Consider the following 23,450-nt stretch of genomic DNA (forward strand, 5'->3'; position numbering starts at 1 on the left):
CTACACCACAGCTCACGACAACGCCGGATCCTTAACCCGCTGAGCAAGGCCAGGGATGGAACCCGCAACCTCATGGTTCCTAGTCTGATTCTTTAACCACTGAGCCACGATGGGAACTCCCCTCACTACCTTTCTTAAAATCTGAACAACTATCAACAGAATAACCAACAACCAACTGTTTAAAAAGAAACAAAAACGCTTCATGGGACAATCAGGGAAATTTGGATATATGATGGTATTTAGGAATTATTCATTTTTTTTAGGTATGATATTATGGTGACATTAAAAGACACTAAACATAAGAAAATCGATGTAATACATCACATTAATAGAATTAAGGAAAAATCCACATGATCATCTCAATTCACAAAGAAGAGGCATTTGATAAAACCCAACAAATTTTGTAATAAAAATCTCTCACAAGACCAGGAATAGAAGGGACCTTTCTTAACATGATAAATACCATATATGAAAATCCCACAACTAACATCATACCAATGGTTAAAGACTGAAAGCCTTCTACCTATGATCAAGAATGAGACAAGGATGTGCCTGCTTGCACCACTGCTATTCAACACTGTACCGTAAGTTCTAGCCAGAGTAATAAGAAAGGGTGGGTGAAGAGACAAATTAAAGTGAAAAGGAAGGAGTAAACCTATCTCTATTTACATATGACAGGATCCTATATATTTAGCCCCCCCAAAAATCCACAAGTAGGCTATCAGAGCTAACAAATTCAGCAAAGTTGCAGGATATAAGATTAGCACCTAAAATTCAGTTGTATTTCCTTATACCAACAATGAACAATCCAAAAAAAGGAAATTAAGAAAGCAATCCCATTTATAATAGAATCCAAAAGAACAAAATGCCTAAGAATAAAATTGAGGAGGTGAAAGACTGATACACTAAAAACTATAAAACACTGCTAAAAAAAATTAAAGAAGACCTAAATAAATGGAAAGACAACTCATATACATAAGTGGGAAGACTTAATATTGTAAAGATGGCAATACTCCCCCAAACTGATAAGCATATTAAATGCAATCCCCATCAAAAGTCTAACTGCATGTTTTGCATAAATGAACAAACTGATTCCAAATATTTCCTAAGATGATCTAAATACATATGTTTTTACTAACTGAAGGTAATTGTAATAAGCAGAACAGCTTAACACATGATATGTATATATGGTAAAGTATTACAAGTATTCTAAAAGAATGTCTTATTTACAGAAAAGTACATATAGATGTTTTTGGGAAAATGGCTTTTACAAAGAAGGATTTTTCATTGGCTATGGACTAGACACTAAATACCTCATAAAAACTACACTTCCAAACTGTAAATATTTTCCTCCCAGCACAGTATAACTGTCTTTTTTAAAAGAGGAATGTTCTTTTGTTAAATGAGTTCAGGGTGTCACGAAAACTCATGACATAACCCAACCCAAGCTCCTTAAAAATATACTGTCTGTAACTTTTGTTCTTTTATTTTTAATTAATAAGTTTATCTGATATGTAAAAACAGATGAAGTCACATTTCAGGCTCCAATGCCAATGCCTTCATTTCAATATTCCTTTTTTTTTTTTGCATCCCCTTGGCATCTGGAGTTTCCAAGCCAGGGATCAGATCCAAGCCACAGTTGTGACTTACGCCAAAGCTGTGGCATCACTGGATCCTTTAACCTACAGTGCTGGGTCAGAGATCAAACCTGTGTCCTGGCACTACAGAGACACCACCAATCCCATTGCACCACAGCAGGAATTCAATATTCTTTTGAAAGAAAATAATCTACTGATTCAATACGATGCACAATAATTCAGTTAAATTTAACAGAAATATGTATTATCTTACTACACTTGATCTTGAAGTAACAATAATAGAACTATCAAGGATTTTGAATTTCTACTCTCATGCGCCTTCAATTTTATTCCCTTCACTACAGCAAAAGAAAATAAGTCAACATACCCAATGTCGGTAAGGGGCGGCTTATCTCTCCCTCTCTTATAACAGAGGAACAGTTCAGGGCTTTTCAGACTTCCATAGTTCAAGTTGGCTTGGAGAGCTGATGGAGTGGCTTCAACACAGGTGTAACCTTCAGGCACTGTTTCCCCAGCTGATTTGTTAATAACTGCAATGTCTGTAATTGGAGCTTTAGGTCCAATTGACTTAGTATCTAAACGATTTACTTCTTGATCCAAGAGAGTAGATGTATCAGTGAGACCTGCCACAACAAAGTAGTCAGTCACTCTTGGCCCTTTGTCTTCTATCATGGCTGCTGCTATATTCCCTAGAAGAGAGGAGGGGGAAGGACATTAATCAAAATGCTTTATCCTGATTCACTACATTAAAGTACTCCTGTGTTAACAGTGACCAATAAGCACATACTAGTAATAAATATAATTAAACCAGTCTCTTAATCCTGTCAGAAGTCTGTCACCAATAGTTGAAAACACCATGTAAAACTAAGCACATTTAGGAATCATTAACTATTTCATATATAAATACCAGATGGAGCATTAAAATCCATAACCAAAGAAGACAAAATTATATAAAATCACATTAAGAGACAATATACGATAGATACCCGAAGGGAATAAATGCTGAGTCCAGATTTCTTTTATCTTTAAACTCAGTACATCTAAAAATGAAATTAAGTTTCTGAGCTTTTAAATATTTCAATGGATTTATGTTTTTTGGGTTTGTGTGTGTGTGTGTGTGTGTGTGTGTGTGTGTGTGTGTGTGTGTGTGTGTGTGTGTTGAACTGAAGCTGTAGCTGCTGGCCTACACCACAGCAACAACGGATCCTTAACCCCCTGAGTGAGGCCAGGGATCAAACTCCAAGTTCTCATGGCTACTAGTTGGGTTTGTTACCACTGAGCCACAATGGGAACTCCCTATGTACTTTTCAAAAAACTTTATTGAGGTGAAATGTATATACAATAAAATGTTCATTTTTAAAGTGTACAATTTGGTAAGTTTTCAGAAATGCATGCATCCATGAAACCACATCACAATCAAAATAGTGAACATTGGAGTTCCTGCTGTGGCCCAGTGGTTAACAAAACTGACTGGCATCCATGAGAACACGAGTTCGATCCCTGGCCTTGCTCAGTGGGTCAGAGAACTGGCGTTGCCATGAGCTGTGGTGTAGGTTGCAGATAAGGCTCAGAAACCACATTGCTGTGGCTGTGACATAGGCCATCGGCTACAGCTCCAATTCAACCCCTAGCCTAGGAACCTCCATATGCCTTGGTTGTGGCCAAAAAAGACAAGGAAAAAAAAAAAAAAAAGACAGTGAACACATATAACAACATCCAAAATATTCTTATACACTTTCTCCCTCCCTCCCAATTCAATGAGTGACCTGCTTCCTGTCACTATAGTTTCTAAAGTTTACATAAATGAAATCAGAGTATATACTTTTTTTTTTTGGCTTTTTGCTGTTTCTTGGGCCGCTCCTGCGGCATATGGAGGTTCCCGGGCTAGGGGTCGAATCGGAGCTGTAGCTGCCAGCCTACGCCAGAGCCACAGCAACGTGGGATCCAAGCCGTGTCTGCGACCTACACCACAGCTCACGGCAACGCCGGAACCTTGACCCACTGAGCAAGGCCAGGGATCGAACCCACAGCCTCATGGTTCCTAGTCGGATTCATTAACCACTGCACCATGACGGGAACTCCAGAGTATATACTTTTTTATCTTGCTTCTTTCTCTCATTGTAATTAATCTGAGATTCATCCAAGGTGTTGTTTATATCAATGGTTCATTCCTTTTTATTTTTTCATTTGGATTTTTTTTTTTTTTTTTTTGGCTGCACCACAGCATGCAGAAGCCCCAAGGCCAGGTATCAAAACTATGCTACAGCAGTGACTCGAGGCACAACAACAATGCCAGATCCTTAACCATTAGGCTACCAGGGAACTCAAGTTCATTCCTTTTTATTGATGAGGAGTACTCCACTGCTAAATATACCACAAAATGTTCATTCATTCACTTATATTAATAAACATTTTGGTTATTTTCAGCTTGGAACTATTACAACGAAGCTGTCATGAATACCCATGTACAAGCCTTATGGACATGTGCTCTCATTTATCTCAGGTAAATTCCAAGTTGGAATGGCCAGATCACATGGTAGGTATGTGTAGTTCTAAAAGTGCCAAATAGTTTTACAGAATAAGTGTACCATTTTACATTCCTATCATCTGTATATGAGAGTCCCAGCTATTCCACATCCTCTCCAACACTCAGTAAAATTAGGCTTTTTTTGTTGTTGTTGTTGTTGTTGTTGCTATTTCTTGGGCTGCTCCCGCTGCCTATGGAGGTTCCCAGGCTAGGGGTTGAATCGGAGCTGTAGCCACCGGCCTACGCCAAAGCCACAGCAACACGGGATCCGAGCGGCATCTGCAACCTACACCACAGCTCACGACAACGCCGGATCGTTAACCCACTGAGCAAGGGCAGGGACCGAACCCGCAACCTCATGGTTCCTAGTCGGATTCATTAACCACTGCGCCACGACGGGAACTCCAAATTAGGCTTTTTAACTGTACTATGTGTGTAGTGATACTTAGCTCTAGTTTTAATTTGCATCTTTCTAATGACGAGTGATGTTGACCACCTTTTGAAATGTTTATTTTCCACCCATATACTTTCTTCTGTGAAGTTTCAAATCATGTGCATACTGCTTAACTGAGTTGTTTCCTCATGACAGCGTTTTTAAAGTTCTTTATATATTCTAAAGACAAGTCATTTATGAGGTATTACATGGTTTGGATATATTTTCTCCCAATCTGTGGCTTTCTTTTTATTCTCTTTATAGTGCCTTTTGACATGCAGTTCTTCTTTTTGATGAAGACCAACTTATCAATCTGTTCTTCAATATATTATGCTGTGGGGTCATATTAAAGAAAACACTGTTAAGATGGTGGAATAGAAGGACTGGAGCTCAACTTCTCTCCTAAAAACAACAAAATTCACAACTAAAACCTGAGCAATCCCCACCCAAATGGACTGGAAACCTTAAAAAAGATACCCTACTCCAGAAGAAAAAGAGGAGGCCACATCAAGAGGTAGGAGGGGCAATTTCACGATATAAACAACCCCATACCTCCCAGGTGGGAAGCTCCACACTGAAAACTAACTGGTTCACAGAGGCTCACCTACAGGAGTGAGGGTTCTGAGCCCCACATCAAACTCTCATGTGCAGGAATCAGGCATTGGGAGAAAAGAGCCCCTGGAGCATGTGGCATTGAAGGCCAGTGGGGCTTGTGCACAGGAGCCTCCACAGGACTGGGGAAAACTGAGACCCCATTCTTAAAAGGCACACACAGACTTTCACGAGCACTGGGTCCCAGGGCAGAGTGAGGTCTCCATAGGAATCTGGGTCAAACCTGACTGCAGTTCTTGGAAGATCTCCTGGGAAAACGGGCGAATGTGGCTTGTTGTGAGGGAGGGACATTGCAAGCAAAGCTCTCCGGAATATTCAGCAGCTGCCTTTCTCTGGAGGTGGCCATTTTGGGAAAATCTGGCCCCACCCTTCAGTCACAGCCCCACCCCTCAGTAAACAGGCTGCCTAAAGACCCCTCAGGCACACAGCTGCCTCTAATCCCATCCAGAGACTAAGCCCCACCCACCACAGGGATTAGAATCAGCTCCACCTACCAGTGGGCAGGCATCAGCCCCTCCCATCAGGAAGCCTACAGCAAGCCCCCATACCAACTTCAGCCACAAGGGGGGCAGACACCAGAAGTAAGAGAGGCTACAACTCTATTATCTGTAAAAAAGGTCACCACACCAAAAACCTATAAAAATGAAAAGACAGAGAACTATAACTCAGATGATGGAGAAGGGAAAAACCCCAGAAAATCAGCTAAGCAATGAGGAGATTCTTAGCCTCCAGGAAAGACTTTAGATTGTTGATGCTGAAGTTGATGCAAGACATTGGAAATAAGCTGGAGGCAAAGATGGATAACTTACAGGAAACACTGACCAAAGAGATACAAGATATAAAACTTAAACAAGAAGAGATGTAAAATACAATAACTGAAATAAAAAATTCATTAGAAGAAGCCAACAGCAGAATACAGGAGGCAGAAGAACGAATACGTAAGGTGGAGGACAGATTAGTGGAAATTACGGATGCAGAACAGAAAAGAGAAAAAAGATTGAAAACAAATGAACTCTGGGACAACGTGAAATGCAACAATATCCGTATTATGGGGTGGCAGAAGGAGAAGAGAGAAGGGGACAGAAGAAATATTCCAAGAGATAATAGCCGAAAACTTCTCTAGCATGGGAAAGGAACCACTCACTCAAATCCAGCAAGCACAATGAGTACCATATAAAATAAACCCAAGGAGGAATACACTGAGACACATACTAATCAAACTGGCCAAAATTAAAAACAAAGAGAAAATCTTGAAAGCAGCTAGGGAAAAGAAACAAGTAACATACAAGGGAACCCCAATAACGTTATTGGCAGATTTTTCAGCAGCAACTCTGCAGGCCAGAAGGGAGTGGCATGATATACTTAATGTGACGAAAGGAAAAAACCTCCAACAAAGACTACACTACCCAGCAAGGCTCTCATTCAGATTTGAAGGAGAAATCAAAACCTTCACAGATAAGCAAAAGCTGAGAGAATTTAGCAACACTAAACCAGCCTTACAACAAATACTAAAGGAACTTCTCTAGGCAGAAAAGACAGCAACAGGAAACAAAAATGCCACAAATGACAAGGCTCACCAGGAAAGGCTCATATACAGTAAAGATACAAAAGCATCCATGCACAATTATACCACCAAAATCAGAAATCATGAGAAGAGGTGGGTACAAATGCGGGACACCGGAGATGAACTTGCAATTAAGAGAACAACAACTTTAAACAATCTCATATACATATAGACTCGTATATCAAAACTTCAGAAGAACTGCAAACCAAAAATCTACAAATGATACACAAACAAGGAATTTCTGGAGAAGAAATATATCTCATAGTAAATAAGTGCATAATCCACCATGAAGGGAGTCATTTGACATCACTCTTGGAATGCTGAAGTCTTCTTACATCTGATTCTGATTTCCTCTCCATCAAAGAATGTATGATAATTATAATTAAATAATGCAACTGTACAATTAAATAACATAGTTATACAATTGTATTATTAATAACCATTTCTCTCCATAGTACAATGTAAAGTCTATAATGTCTTATCACCTAGAATGTTGTAATGCCTTTATTGAAGAATCAGTAAGATGTAACAAATTGTGAGGACATATTTATATAGTTACACTGTTTTCTAACCCATTTATGCATTTTATATTTTACTTGTTTTCAGAGGGTGTATTATTTTTGTTACTCTTACCAGTTGTTATTCTTTTTATTATGCTATATAAAATATTTAATGGTATATAAGGCTTTCTTCTTCATAAATTTTAGTTGCATAATATAATATAATGCTAATACAATTCTAATATAATGCTAATTTTTAAGGAAAAATTGAAATGTAATAGATAATACTAAATAGTAAGGATGAAAGCCATACAAAATGGGATAAAGTATAGAATAAATTTCCTATTTGTCTCAGCATATTTTCCATTCCACTTCTCCAGAGGGAGTCACTTAATCTGTTTCTTAAGATCCATGATATAATAATCTGTATGAATGTTATTATGTTTAAATATATGTATTTTATTTTGTAAAAAAATTAGCTAAAAAAAAAAAAGAAAGAAAACACTGTTGATCCAAGAATCAAGACTGCAGAGGAATTCACCTTCTCCCACAGACACATCAAAAAAAAAAAAAAAACCCTCCAAGTAGAAAGATTTGCACAGAACATCTACTCAACTCAGGCAGAAGACCTCAGACTTCCAAAAAGCACAAGAAAACCTCCACATGACTACAACAAAAGAAAAACAAACAAACAAAATGGGGCTAGGGAGAGAAGAAAAAAATGGAATGAGGACAGGGCAAGCATTCCAGAGAGGGAGCTCTAAAAGAGGAAATGAATTTACACACTGGGAGGCCACTTAACTGACTGGGAGATCAGCTGGTGGGAGGGAGAGCCTTAAAGCATCAGAGAAAAACACAGCAGCAGATCTGAGGAGGCCACAGAGAGAGCCACACAGGCAATCAGTATCACTGCCTAGTGCACCACAACCTAAGACACTCAGGCAGGGGCTAGGGGCTGAGTCTTAGGATTCAGAGGTCAGTTCTAGCTAGGGTTGGCTGTGTAGAAACAGGTTGAGAGGGCTAGAGAGCAGTGTGCCACAGCTAAGTGAGAGCAGGCAGAGCCATGGGCCCCCCAGAGAATCAAGGTGCTATTGTTGGGGAGAGAACGGGGAGGGGAGAACCACCATTGGACCTTCTTTCTCTGCACACTCTTGGGCTCTCAGATGGCAGTGCACCTCTTGCAGAGGCTACAGGTACAGGTGCAATCGATACATAACAGGAGTTCCAGAAGAAGAAAGAGAAAAGGGGAATGAAAATGTACTTGAAGAAATTATGGGTGAAAACTTTCCAAATCTAAAAAAGGAAACATATCCAGATACAGGAAGCACAAAGAGTCCCAAACAAGGTGAACCCAAACAGATCTACACTAAGACATATCACAATTAAAATGGCAAAAATTAATGAGAGGATTTTGAAGGCAGCAAGAGAAAAACAAAGAGTTAATTAAAAGGAATCAAAAGTAATTAAAAGGGAAAAAGGCTATCAGAAACACTATGGGCCAAAAGGGAGTGGCAAGATACACTCAAAGCTCTAAAATGAAAAAATCTGCCACCTAGACTACATTACCCAGCAAGATTATCATTAAAATAGGAGAAATAAGGAATTTTTCAGACAAGCAAAAACTAAAGGAATACAGCAGTACTAAACCTAATCTAAAACAAATATTGAAAGGTCTCCCTAAATAGGAAAAAAGGAGATATAAGATGGAGGAAATCACTATCACCTGGTGTTGCTGTGGCTATGGCATATGCCTGCAGCTGCAGTTCCAATTCAACCCGTGGCCTGGGAACTTCCACATGCTGTGAGTGCAGCCCTAAAAAGACCAAAAAAAAAAAAAAACAGAGAATATTACACTTGTCCATAATAATATAGGAGCACCCAAATACATAAAACAAATACTAACAGATATAAAAGGAGAAATCAAGAGAAAAACAAATACTGTATGAAATCACTTATAACTGGAATCTAATATATGGCACAAATGAACTTTTCCACAGAAAAGAAAATCATGAACTTAGAGAACAGACTTGTGGTTGCCAAGGGAGAGGGGGAGGGAGTGGGGTGGTTGGGGAGCTTGGGGTTAATAGATGCAAACTATTGCCTTTGGAATGGATTAGTAATGAGATCCTGCTGTGTAGCACTGGGAACTTCGTCTAGTCACTTATGATGGAGCATGATAATGTGAGAAAACAGAATGTGTACATGTATGTGTAACTGGGTCACCATGCTGTACAGTAGGGAAAAAAAAACTGTATTGCGATAACAATTAAAAAAAAAAAAAAAGTTGATGGGAAAACAATAGTAGGAGACTTTAACACCCACTCACATCAATGGACAGATCTTCTAGACAGAAAATAAGGCAACAAAGACCCTAAATGACACAATGGAATAGTTAGACTTAATTGATATTTTCAGGATATTATGTGTCCCCCTCCCCCCAAAAAAAACCGAAACCAGAACATACATTACTTTCAAGTGCACATGGAACATTCTTGAGAAGTGAATTCTTGGGGCACAAAACTAACATTAACAAATTGAAGAGTATAGAAATGATTTCAAACATCTTCTCTGAAAATAAAGAGGGATGAAACTAGGGAGTTTCCGTCATGGCATGTGGAAACAAATCCGACTAGGAACCATGAAGTTGAGGGATCAATCCCTGGCCTCACTCAGTGGGTTAAGGATCTGGCATTGCCGTGAGCTGTGGTGTAGGTCAGACACAGCTCAGATCCTGCAATGCTGTGGCATAGGCCAGCAGCTGTAGCTCCGATTAGACCCCTAGCCTGGGAACCTCCATATGGCGCAAAAAAGGATGAAACTAGAAATCAACCACAGGAAACAAAACAAGAAAAAATTCAGTACATGGAGACCAAACAACATGCTACTACTAAAACACCAATGGTTCAATGAGAAAAATCAAAAAGAAAATTTTAAAATATCTCAAGATAAACAACAATGAAAACATGACCATACAAAAATCTATGGGATGCTGAGAAAGCAGTTCCTAGAGGGAAGTTCATAGCAACACAAGCCTTCCTCAAAAAACAAGAAAAACCTCAAATCACTAAACTAACCTGGAGTTCCCATTGTAGCCAGTGGGTTAAGAACCTGACTAGTACCCGTGAGAATGTGGATTCAATCCCTGGTCTCAATCAGAAGATTAATGAACACCATCAGTTGGGTGGTTTATTAATCACAAAAAGTTATTTCTCACAGTTCCTGAGGCTGGGAAGTCCAAGATCAAAGCACTGGCATATTCAATGTCTAGCGATGGTTAGTGCCCTAGTTCACAGAAGGCTCTCTTTCTACCATAACTTAACAGAGTGGAAGGGATCAAGGGATCTTTCTGGGGTCTCTTTTAGAAAGACACTAATCTTATTCATGAGGGTTTCACCCACATAACCAAAGCACCTCCCAAAGCCCCACCTCCAAATACCAACACATTGGGGATTTGGTTTTAACCTAAGAATGCAGGGAGGGCACATACATTCAGTCTATGGCAGTGTCATTCAAGGATTTGTCCATTTCATTAAAACTGTGTAATGGCATAAAGTTGTTTGTAATGTTCCTTTATTATTCCATTTATCATCTGTAGAATATATTTGATCTTCATTACTTCCTTTCCTCTGTTTATGTAGACTTTAATTTGCTCTTCTTTTTCTAGTTTCTTAAGCTGGAAGCTGAGGTCACTGATTTGACATTTTTCTTCTTCTTTTTTTTTTTTTTTGGTCTTTTTAGGGTCGCACTTGCGGCATACGAAAGTTCCAAGGCTAGAGATCAAATCGGAGCTATGAATGCCTGGTACACCACAGCCACAGCAACATGGGATCCAAGATGCATCTGTAACCTATCTCACAGCTCACACCACCAGATCCTTAACCCATTGAGCAAGGCCAGGGATCAAAGCCACATCCTCATGGATACTAGTCAGGTTAGCTTCTGCCCCTCTTCTTTTCCAATGTAGATTTTTAGAGCTAAAATACACTCCCCCCTGCCCAACAATGTTTGAGTGGCATCCTACAAATTCAAGTGTGCTGGGTTTTCTTAAGTTCAAAATACTTTCAAGTTTCCTATTCCTAAAGTATTTTCTTTGACCAATGGGCTATTTGAAGTATGTTTTCTGGTTTTCAAATTTTGTACTTGGGAATTAAGTTATTGATTTCTGGAGTTCCCGTCGTGGCTCAGTGTTTAATGAATCCAACTAGGAACCATGAGGTTTCGGGTTCAATCCTTGGCCTTGCTCAGTGGGTTAAGGATCTGGCATTGCCGTGAGCTGCGGTGTAGGTCGGCGGCTACAGCTCTGGTTCAACTCCTAGCCTGGGAACCTCCATATGCCGCGGGAGCATATGGCAAAAAACAAAACAATAAAACAAAACAAAAAAAAAGTTATTGATTTCTAACTTAATTACACTGTTGTCAGAGGATATACTATGATCTTTTACATTCATTGAGATTAGTTTTATGGCTAAGAATATAGTCTATCTTGATAATTATACAATGTGCATTTTGTAGACTATGTGTTCTATTATTGTTGGACAGAGAGCCCAACAAGTATCAGATCAAGAAGGTTACTAGTGTGATTTAATCTACTATATCCTTGCTGATTTTCTGACCACTTGTTCAATTATTAACAGAGCGGAGTTCCCATCGTGGTGCAGCAGAAATAATCTGACTAGGAACCATGAGGGTGCAGGTTCGATCCCTGGCCTCGCTCAGTGGGTCAAGGATCTGGCATTGCCATGAGCTGTGGTGTAAGTTGCAGACTCGGCTCAGATCCTGCGTTGTTGTGACTGTGCCGTAGGCCAGCAGCTACAGGTCTGATTAGACTCCTAGCCTGAGAACCTCCATATGCCACAGGTGTGGCCCTGAAAAGACAAAAAGCCAAAACAAAAAACAAAAACAGAGTGGTAACGAAATCTGACTATAATTTCAAATTTGTCTATTTCTCCTTTCAGTTCTAAGTTTTTGATTTGTGTATTTTGAAGCTCTGCTATTAAAGGCATAAATATTTAGAATTACTATGTCCCTTTGATGAACTGACCCCTTTATCATTATGAAATGACCTTATCTCCAGTAAAAAATTTATGTTAACAAAAGCTTTTGAAAAGTATAAAAATACTTGCTGTGGCTCTGGTGTAGGCCGGTGGCTACAGCTCCGATTCGACCCCTAGCCTGGGAACCTCCATATGCCGCAGGAGCGGCCCAAAGAAATAGCAAAAAAAGGACAAAAAAAAAACCACAAAAGAACTATAGTATTACCAAAGTTATTTGCTACATTTAAGCAATTTAAAGTAGAGCTTTACTGATTCCATTTAGGAAGCATTATCAAGATCATTTATGCTGGCTGGGTCAAGGAACTACAAAATTGAAAAAGTCATTTCAGATAAAATCAGTTTCTTTTTCAGAACACAAAGCAGTATAATTCTCTACTGTTACACCTACAATTGAAAGTTTTATTTAAAAAAGGAGGATTATAGAGAAAGGCTGAAAACACAAATGCTTTGAATGGGTCATAAAAGAGTTGTGGGAACTAGAGGACACAGGCAGCCATGACTAGTCAGATCCATCCAACGGTTGCCACACAGACTTAGCAAAATCAGAACTTTTTTCTTTTTAAGAGAAGCCAGAAATAATTCAGATTTTTATGTACATCTCCAAGTTTTAAAATATCAGCAAATAATTCAAAATCTTTAAACACTAGTAAGTTCAAGCAAAATGCATAAGCAGGCTGTATTCATTCTAAATATTAAGTGTCTTAAAAAGAACAATTTCTAAATATCATTTTTAAAAAATATTGACCTGACCCAGAGTTCCTGGTAACTCAGTGGATTAAGGATCCAGTGTTGTCACTGTTGTGGCTTGGGAACTTTTGCATAGCACGGGTGCAACCTGTGTGTGTGTGTGTGTTTCTGTGTGTATACACACACTTTTTTTTTTTGTCTTTTAGCTATTTCTTGGGCCACTCCCCTCGGCATATGGAGGTTCCCAGGCTAGGGGTCGAATCGGAACTGTAGCTGCCGACCTACGCCAGAGCCACAGCAACTCAGAATCTGAGCCGCATCTGCAACTTACACCACAGCTCACGACAAGGCCGGATTGTTAACCCACTGAGCAAGGGCAAGGACCGAACCCACAACCTCATGGCTCCTAGTCGGATTCGTTAACCACTGCGCCACGATGGGAACTCCACACACACATTTTTTTTTTTTTACCTGGTTAAAGACCTAACTTCACCATGAAAGATATGTCAATGAATCTAACTGTATATCAAATTGATTATATAATCACATAGAAGGATAGGAAAAAACTAATTCGAGTAAATTTTGAACAATTTAAGAAGAAAATCTGAAAAGAAATTCTAACCTTTACTTGAAAGGCCTGTTTTTTTAAACTGCTGTGTTTATAGTAATTATGAAATTATTCTATGTACTCTTTGATTGAATAATTGTTGGAAGCCAGAGTTCCTGCTATGAGAAAAAGGAGACATCAATAAGGGATGGGAGAAGACTAAGTAAGAATCTCTGTTTTAGAAAGGAACTAAAAGTATCACTATTGGAGTTTCTGCTGTGGAGCAACAGGATTAGTAGTGTCTTGGTAGCTCTGGAACGCAGAGTGGGTTAAGGTTCTGGCACTGCTGAAGGTGCACTTTAGGTCCCGAATGCAGCTCGGATTTGGGAACTCTATATGCCACAGGGCTGCCAAAAAAAAGGGGGGGGGAATGAATGGATATATGCAACAACTTGGATGGATTTCAAGGACATTATACTGGAGTTCCCATTGTGGTACACCGGAAACGAATCTGACTAGTAACCATGAGGTTGCAGGTTCGATCCCATATGCTGCAGGTGTGGTGCTGAAAAGAAAAAAAGAAAAAAAAAAGACATTATACTTAGCAGGGGAAAAAAGAAGTAACACTATGAACTCAAGATTTTATTTATTTATTTTTTTTGTCTTTTTGACTTTTCTAAGGCCACTCTGAGGCATATGGAGGTTCCCAGGCTAGGGGTCTAATCAGAGCTGTAGCCGCCAGCCTATGCCAGAGCCACAGCAACTCGGGATCCAAGCCGCATCTGTGACCTACACCACAGCTCACGGCAATGCCGGATCCTTAACCCAGGGATCAACCCGCAAACTCATGGTTCCTAGCTGGATTCGTTAACCACTGAGCCAGGAGGGGAACTCCTGAACTCAAGATTTTAAAATGTATATACTGAAGGCAATGTGGTACCATAAATTGGATCACAGAACAGAAAAATCACATTTCTATTAATGTAAAAATTGGAGGAATTAAAATAAAATTTAGACTTTAGTTAACAGCACTGGAACAATGTTGATATCTTAGGTTTGAGAAATGTACTGTGGTTACATAAAATTTTAGCCATAGAGAAATAGAGGAAATCTCTGTCCTATGTTCTCAACTTTTCTGTAAACCTAAAATGATTCAGGAGTTTCTGTCATATCACAGCAGAAAGGAATCTGACTAGGAACCATGGGGTCGAAAGTTCAACCCCTGGCCTCACTCAGTGTGTCACAAACGTGACTTGGATCCTGTGGTGTAGGTCACAAATGTGGCTCGGATCCTGTGTTGCTGTTGCTGTGGTGTAGGCCGGCAGCTGTAGCTCCTATTTGACCCCTAGCCTGGGAATCTCCATATGTTGTCAATGAGGCAATTAAAAGCAAAAAAAAAAAAAGTTTAAATACATTTGTGACAACATTATTGATAAGAGGAAAAGTATTATCAGTCCAAATGATAAAGAGATGAATAAAACATAGTATATCCATACAATGAACTATCATTCAGCAATAAAAAATTAAATTCTGATACATGCCACAACATGGATGAACCCCAAAAACATGCTTAGTAGAAAAAGTCAGTCATGGCAGACCACATATAGTATACTTCTGCTTACATGAAATGTGCAGAACAGGCAAATCCGCAGAAAGAGAAATGGTTGGCGGCCAAATCTGAGGGTTGGGGGAAATGGGAAATGACTGCTAAAAGGTATCGGGTTTCTTTCTGAGGTGATGAAAATGTTCTAAAATTGATTGTGGTGATAGTTGAGCAATTTGTGACAACACTAAAAACAAATAAATTACATACTTTAAATGGGTCAACTGTGTTATGCATGAATTACATAGCTCATTAAAACTATAAAATATGTATGTGTGAGTGGGTATATCATTTCCTTCTACCTACAAAAAGCAAACTCAGAAGCTGTGTCACCCCACCAGCGACAAACAAATCCAGCATCTAAATCTTTGTTTCTTAAAGTCATTCCCAACCAAGAGATAAAAGAGCTCCTTAGAGAAATGGTCCAATTACAAGGCTGGGCAAAAAAAAGCAAAGGATGCACCTAGAACATCTTATGAAAGTGGGGGGAGGGGGAGCACTGCTCAAAGACCAATGAGGGTCTTATCACAAAGGCTTGAAGAGTCTCCCACTGGCCAAACTGGAAACAATTTCAGCATTAAAATAAGTGACAAAATGGATTATAAAACACTGACCTTATTATTTGCTTTTAGGGCCACACCCACAGCATATAGAAGTTCCCAGGCTAGGGGTCGAATTAGAGCTTTAGCTGCCGGCCTACACCATAGCCACAGCAACGCCAGGCCTGAGCTGCGTCTGTGACCTACACCACAGCTCACGGCAATGCCAGATCCCCAACCCTGTGAGCGAAGCCAAGGATCAAACCCACAGCCTCATGGATACTAGTTGGATTCATTTCCACTGAGCTCAGAACACCAAAACACTGACTTTCTTTTAAGCTTTGCGTACACACTGATGTTATAAAAGAAATGAATGAATGTGAAAGAAGCAAAGAAAGGATCTTCACAACAGAATACAAACTAAAAACAGAAAAAGTGATAGAAAACTATTTTACAATTCAGATTCAAGCAAGAATTACCAAGAGATGCTTAAACTATTGGGAGATAAGTGATCAAGATGGCAGAATACAAAGAAACTGAGCTTAATTCCTCCCACATGCACACCAAAATTACAGCTATTTACAGAGCAACTATTGATACGGCCTGAAAACTAGCAGAAAAGGTGTTCTACAACTGAAAATATAAACAAGTAACAATGATGCCACAGGGGCAGAAAAAAAAAAAAAAGAGAAAGAACAATGAGACAAGTAAGAGTGGCAAAGATGCAATAAAGAATCAAATCCCTGAGTTCCTGACATGGTTCAGCAGAAATGAATCTGACTAGTATCCCTGAGGATGCAGGTTCGATCCCTGGCCTCACTCAGTGAGTTAAGGATCTAGCGTTGCTGTGAGCTGTAGCCTAGGCCGGCAGCTACAGCTCCAATTCTACTCCTAGCCTGGGAACCTGCATATGCCATGGGTGTGGCCCTAAAAAGACAGGGAAAAAAAAAAAATCATATCCCAAGGTGGGCGGCCCACAAATAGGATAATTACAACTGCAGAGGTTCTCCCCAAGGAGCGAGGGGGTCTGAGCCCCACATCAGGCTCCTCACCCCAAGGATCTTGCAACCAGGAAGATAAACCCCCAAAACAATTGGCTTTAAGGGGCTGGTAGGGCTTACTTTCACGAGAGCCAGGACTACAGGAAATAGAAACTCTACTCTTAAGGGTACACCTAAAATCTCACATACTCTGAGAACCAGAGCAGAAGCAGTAATCTAAAAGGACCGTGGGTCAGACCCATATGTAATCCTAGAGAACCTCTGAAGAGGCTGTAGGCAACTGGCGCTCACCCTGAGGACACAGATGCTAGCAGCAACCATTTGTGGAAGCTCATTCTACCACAAGTACACTAGGGCTGGTAAGCATCATTTTGGAATCCTCCCTCTAACTTACTGGTTCTGGGACCTAGCCCAGCCTACCAGCCTGTTAGCACCAGTACTGGGAAAGCTTAGGCCAAGCAACCAGGTGGGTGGGTACACAGCCCCACAAATCTGCAGGCCAGTTGTCTTAGACCTATCCACACCAGGTCACAGCTCCATCCACCAGAGGGTCCAGGATCCAGCATCTTTAGAAGAAATGTTAAAGGGACTTCTCTAGAGTGGAAAATAAAAACTACAAAAGGAAAAACCTCATTGGTAAAGGCAAATATAAAGTAAAGGTAGTAAATAAACTACTTCTAAAGCTAGTAGGAAAGTTAAAAGACAAATGGACTAAAATCATCTACATCTGCAATTAGTTAAGGGATACAGAAAACAAAAAAGATGTACAATATGATGTCAAAAACAAGAAACATCAACAGGGAGTTGAAATAAAAATGCAACATTGTTCAAATGCTTTCAAAATTTAGTGATCAGCAACTTAAAATAATCATTAATATATATATACATACACATATACACTGATACATATAAATGTCATAGTAATCAAAAACCAAAAACCTATAATAGACACACACACAAAAATAGGAAGGAATCCAAACGCAACACTAAAATAGTCATAAAACCACAAAAGAGAGCAAAAGAAAAATAAAGGAACAAAAAAGAACTACACAAAAACCAGGAAACAGTGAACAAAATGGCAGGAAGTTACATACCTATCAATACTTAAAGTGTGTATTGCCTAAACGGTCCAATCAAAAGACAAAGAATGGCTGAAAAGATTTAAAAACATGACTCATATATATGCTGCCTACAAGTGACTGACTTCATATCTAAAGATGCTACAGACGTAACGTGAGGGGACAGAAATGCAAATGAAAATGAAAAGAGAGCAGTGCTAGTAATACTCATATTAGACAAAAAAGACTTTAAGTCAAAGACTGTAATAAGAAAAAAGGAAAAATATTACATAACAATCCAAGAAGAAGATACACAACAGTTATAAACACATAGGCACCCAACATAAACACACAAATATCAACAGACATGAAGGGAGAACTTGACATTAACACAGTTAACTTTAAGACCCCACTTAAATCAATGGCCAGGAGTTCCCACTGTAACTCACTGGGTTAAAAACTCGACATAGTCTCTGTGAAGATGCGGGTTCAATCCCTGACTGCACAATGGGATCCATACTGCTGCAAGCTGCAGCATAGGTCACAGATGCAGCTTAAATCCAAAGGTGCTTTGGCTGAGGCCTACAGATTTGACCCCTAACGTAGGATCTTCTATATGCCACAGATACGGCTGTAAGAAGAGAAAAGAAAAAAAAAAAAAAAAAAAAAAGGAGTTCCCGCCGTGGCGCAGTGGTTAACGAATCCGACTAGGAACCATGAGGTTGCGGGTTCGGTCCCTGCCCTTGTTCAGTGGGTTAACGATCCGGCGTTGCCGTGAGCTGTGGTGTAGGTCACAGACACGGCTTGGATCCCGCGTTGCTATGGCTCTGGCGTAGGCCAGTGGCTACAGCTCCGATTAGACCCCTAGCCTGGGAACCTCCATATGCTGCAGGAGCGGCCCAAAGAAATAGAAATAGCAAAAAGACCAAAAAAAAAAAAAAAGAAAACATTAGCCTAGGAGTTCCCATTGTGGCATAGCAGAAACGAATCCAACTAGGAACCATGAAATTTCAGGTTCAATCCTTAGCCTCAATCATTGGGTTAAGGATCCAGGATTGCCGTAAGCTGTGGTGTAGGTCGAAGACATGGCTCCAATCTGGTGTTGCTGTGACTGCAGCATAGGCCAGCAGCTATAGCTCCAATTAGACTCCTAGCCTGGGAACTTCCATATGCTGTGGGTGCAGCCCTAAAAAGTAGATAGATAGATAGATAGATAGATAGATAGATAGATAGATAGATAGATATAGATAGATAGAAAGAAAGAAAGAAAAAAGAAAAAAAAAGAAAGAAAAACATTAGACTAAAACAACACATTAGACCTGATGGATTTAATAGACATATAGAGAACATTCCATACAAAAGTAGAAGCACGCACATTCTTTTCAAGTTGGCACAGAACACTCTGCAGGACAGATCACATGCTGGGCCACAAAATAAGCATCAGTAAATTTAAGAAGCCTGAAATCACATCAGACATCTTTCCCAACCACAATGGTATAAGACTAAAATGCAACTTCAGTTATAAAACTGCAAAAAGCACAAACACGTATTGGCCAAATAACATGCTACCAAAACACCAATGGGTCACTGAGGAAATTAAAGAGGAAATCAAAAAACACCTGGAAAGGAGTTCCCATTGTGGTGAAGTAGAAATGAATCCTACTAGTATCCATGAGGATGTGGACTTGAACCATGGCCTCGGTCAGTGGGTTGGGGATCCAGCTTTGTGAGCTGTGGTGTAGGTTGCAGGCACAGCTCAGATTCCACGTTGCTATGGCTATGGCATGGGCTGGCAAGTGTATCTCTGACTGAACCCTGAGCTTGGGAACTTCCATATGCTGTGCATGTGGCCCTAAAAAGAAAAAAAAGAAAAAAAAAAAACAAACAAACCTGGAGACAAATGAAAATACAACAATCCAAGACCTATGGAATGCAGCAAAAGCAGTTCTAAGATGGAAGTTTATGGCTATACAAGCTTTACCTCAGGAAATAATAAAAATCTCAAACCTGGCTTTAAAATGGGCAGAGGACCTGAATAGACTTTTTTTTTTTTTTTAAAGAAGACATAGAGATGGCCAACAGATAAATAAAGACGCTCAATACACTATCCCCATCAGGAAAATGCAACAAATCAAAACCACAACAAGATATCTATCATCTCACACCTAGTAGACCAGCCACCACCAAAAGACAACAAATAACATATGTTGGCAAGGATGTGGAAAACGGGAACCCTTGTGCATTGTTGGTGGGAACATAAACTGCTGCAGCCCCTACGGAAAAGTTTGGAGCTTCCTCAAAAAATTAAAAATAAAATTACCATACAATCCAGCAATTCTATTTCTGGGTATTTATCAGAAGGAAACAGAAATACTAATCCAAAAAGATATACGCATCCCTATGCTCACTGCAGCATTATTTACAATAGACATGGAAATGGAAGCAGCCTAAGTGCCCATGAATAGATAAATGGATCAAGATGATGTGATAAATATTTAATGAAGTATTACTCAGCCATAAAAAGGAATGAAATCTTGCCATTTGCAACAACACAGATGGACCTAGAAGGTATTATGCCGACTTAAAAAAGTCAGAGAAAAAACAAATATTTTAAGATTTCACTTACATGTGGAATCTAAAAATGAAAACAAATGAAAAAGCATAACAAAATAGAGAGTCATAGATGGAGAGCCAGGTAGTTTCCAAAAGCAGAGGGGGAGAGGTGGTAGAAGGATGAGTAAAACAAGTAAGGGAAATTAAAAGGTACAAACTTCCAGGAGTTTCCATTGTGGACCACTGGAAACAAATCTGACTAGGAACCATGAAGTTGCAGGTTCGATCCTTGGCCTTGCTCAGTGGGTTAAGGATTTGGCGTTACCATGAGCTGTGGTGTAGGCCGGCAGCTGTAGCTGCAATCTGACCCCTAGCCTGGGAACTTCCCTAAGCCATCAGGGGGGCCCTAAAAAGCAAAAAAAAATAAAAAATAAAAAAGGGTACAAACTTGCAGTTGTGAAAAGAAGTGAGTCACAAGTATGAAATATACCATATGGGGAATATAGTCAAAATTTATGCAATATCTCTGTATGGTGAATATCATAACTAGACTTATCATAGTGATCATTTTGAAATGCATAGAAATATCAAATCACAATACTGTGCATCAAAAACTAACATAGTATTATAAGACTTCAAAACCAAAGTCATAAAGAGATCAGATTTGTGGTTTTCAGAGGTAGGAGGCTGGAAATAGGGAAACTGGATGAAGATAGTCAAAAGGTTAAAATTTCCAGTTATCTGATAAATAAGTACAAGGAATGTAATGTACAACATAAGTTTAATTAACATGGCTATATATGTATATGAAAATTGGTAAGAGAATTAAACCTGGAAATTCTCATAAAGAAAAATATTTTTCTAGGAATTCCCTGATGGCTCAGCGGGTTAAGGATCCGGCATTGTCAGCATGGGTCTCTATGAGGCTCAGGTTTGATCCCTGGCCTGGGAACTTCCTCATGCCATGGCCGATTTCTATGGTAATAGTTTCTTGATCTAGTATGTAAGTCAAATTACTATGTGGTACACCTTAAACATACACAGTGACTTTTAACTGACAAATGTCAATTATATCTCAATAAAATGAAACACAAAAAATCAATCAATCAAGCCATCCAGTGGGTACAAGGACATTGGAAATAGGATATTTATACAACCTCAAAATCTTTTCCCACAAATACTAATAATTACAAAGGGATGAAATAGACATCACTGGAGAAACCTGGGGGCCACTACTTTAACCAAGTAACCAAAGTTAACATCACTAACAACTATTCAAACTGATATTACATGCCTTCTGATGTGAAACTAAGACGACTATGACATTAGTTATGTAGTAGTATTCTTGACAAAAATACACAGCCTGAATCTAATAATTAGAAATTAGGCTAACAAACTCAAACTAAAGGACAGAATTCTTAGAGGACAAAAAAGTCAGTATAATAAAAGGGGAAAACAAGTCCAAGATGGTGTTTCAGATTAGAGAAGATTAAAATCTCAGCATCAAAACTACTGACAAAAGAAACACAACAGGAGGAATTCCTGTCATGGCTCAGTGGTTAACCAGTGGTTAATGAATCCGACTAGGAATCATGAGGTCATGGGCTCGATCCCTGGCCTTGCACAGTGGATTAAGGATCTGGCGTTGCCATGAGCTGTGGTGTCGGTCGCAGACATGGCTTGGATCCCTCGTTGCTGTAGCTGTGGCGTAGGCCAGCGGCTACAGCTCCAATTCACCCCCTAGCCTGGGAACTTCCATGTGCTGGGGGAGTGGCCCAAGAAATGGCAAAAAAAAAAAAAGAAACACAACAGGAAATCTCCAAATACTTAGAAATTAAACATACTTCTAAACAATTCATGGTTCAAGAGGAAGTTTAAGGAAATTACAAAATACTCTGAAGTAAACCAAGAGTAAAAGACACCATATCAAAATTTGTGGGATGCAGCTAAAGCAATGCTCATAGGGCAATATGCAGCAATAAGCCCTTGGTGGGGGGTGGGGGGTAAGGCAAGGTCTCATATTAATTTAGCTTCGACCATAAGAAACTAGAAAAAGAACAGCAAAATAAATCCAAAGAAACCAAAAGCAAGAAAGTAATACACAATAAAAAGAAATAAAGGAATTGAAAAAATAAAACTGTCCCTATTCGCCAACATGACTATCTATGCAGAAATTCCAAATAATCTACCAAATAAATTACAATTAAATTCAATGCGGGATCCTACAATAGATCTGGGAACAGAAAAAAAAGATTGCTGTAAGGTATAGCTCTGGAAAAATTTAACTGTAGACTATGTATTAGATAACTCTGTAACAATGCTAATTTTCCTAATGTGATCACTGTATCATTATGTAAAAGAATGACTTAGCTCTTAAGAAATATATACTGAATTTATTCTTAAATGATTTAATCAAAAATAACACGCACAGTAGTTCCCATCATGGCTCAGTGGTTAACGAACCCAATTAGTATCCATGAGGACTCAGGTTTGATCCCTAGTCTTGCCCAGTGGGTTAGGGATCCCATGTTTCCATGAGCTGTGGTGCAGGTCACAGATGCAGCTCAGATCCTGTCTTGCTGTGGCTGTGGCACAGGCTCTGATTCGACCCCCACCCTGGGAACCTCCCTATGCCACAGGTGCAGCCCTAAAAAAAGACAAAAGACAAATAATAATAAAAATAATAATATGCACAGAGAGAATGTGCTAATGTGGCAAAAGATAAATATCGGTATAATAAGTGAAAGGTATAATGGAGCTCATTACAATATTCCTAACTTTTGATAAAGTTTGAGCTTTTTTCAAAATAAGAAGTTTTTTTTTTTTTTAAGCGAGTCCTATCCTTTAAGATTGCAACAAAAGTATGGGGGGAAATGGAGGAAAGTGGGAAAAGTAAGAAAGTAAGAGTGAAATAAGATAGAATAAGAAAGAGAGAATATGAAGACCTGATAAATTTAACATTTTTCCCCAGGGTTGTTTTTTTTTTTTCCTTTGTTTTCATTAAAAGGTAAATCATCATTCCTAAACTGTATTCACTTGAACACAAGGAACAAAGAATAAAATAACACTTTAAAAGTTTCTGAAATTCAGCCATCTGGCAACTTCACCAATACACATATGCCAAGAATCAAGCATTAAGAGCTGCAACACGAGTTCCCATCTTGGCACAGTGGA

At 39.2% G+C, this 23,450-nt stretch overlaps 1 protein-coding gene across 2 annotated transcripts in view; it reads right to left on the reverse strand.

The window, feature by feature from the left end:
* The window catches only part of DENND4C (DENN domain containing 4C), a 149,947-nt gene that overhangs the window by 108,596 nt on the left and 17,901 nt on the right, over positions 1-23,450 (reverse strand). For both annotated transcript variants that reach the window (XM_047767590.1, XM_047767591.1), the window contains exon 2: positions 1,966-2,287. In XM_047767590.1, coding sequence (XP_047623546.1) covers positions 1,966-2,270 — 305 coding nt within the window. In that variant the 5' untranslated portion in view covers positions 2,271-2,287. The remainder of the gene's footprint in view (positions 1-1,965; positions 2,288-23,450) is intronic.

This window comes from Phacochoerus africanus, chromosome 2 (genome assembly GCF_016906955.1).
Source record: "Phacochoerus africanus isolate WHEZ1 chromosome 2, ROS_Pafr_v1, whole genome shotgun sequence".
NCBI lineage: Eukaryota > Metazoa > Chordata > Mammalia > Artiodactyla > Suidae > Phacochoerus > Phacochoerus africanus.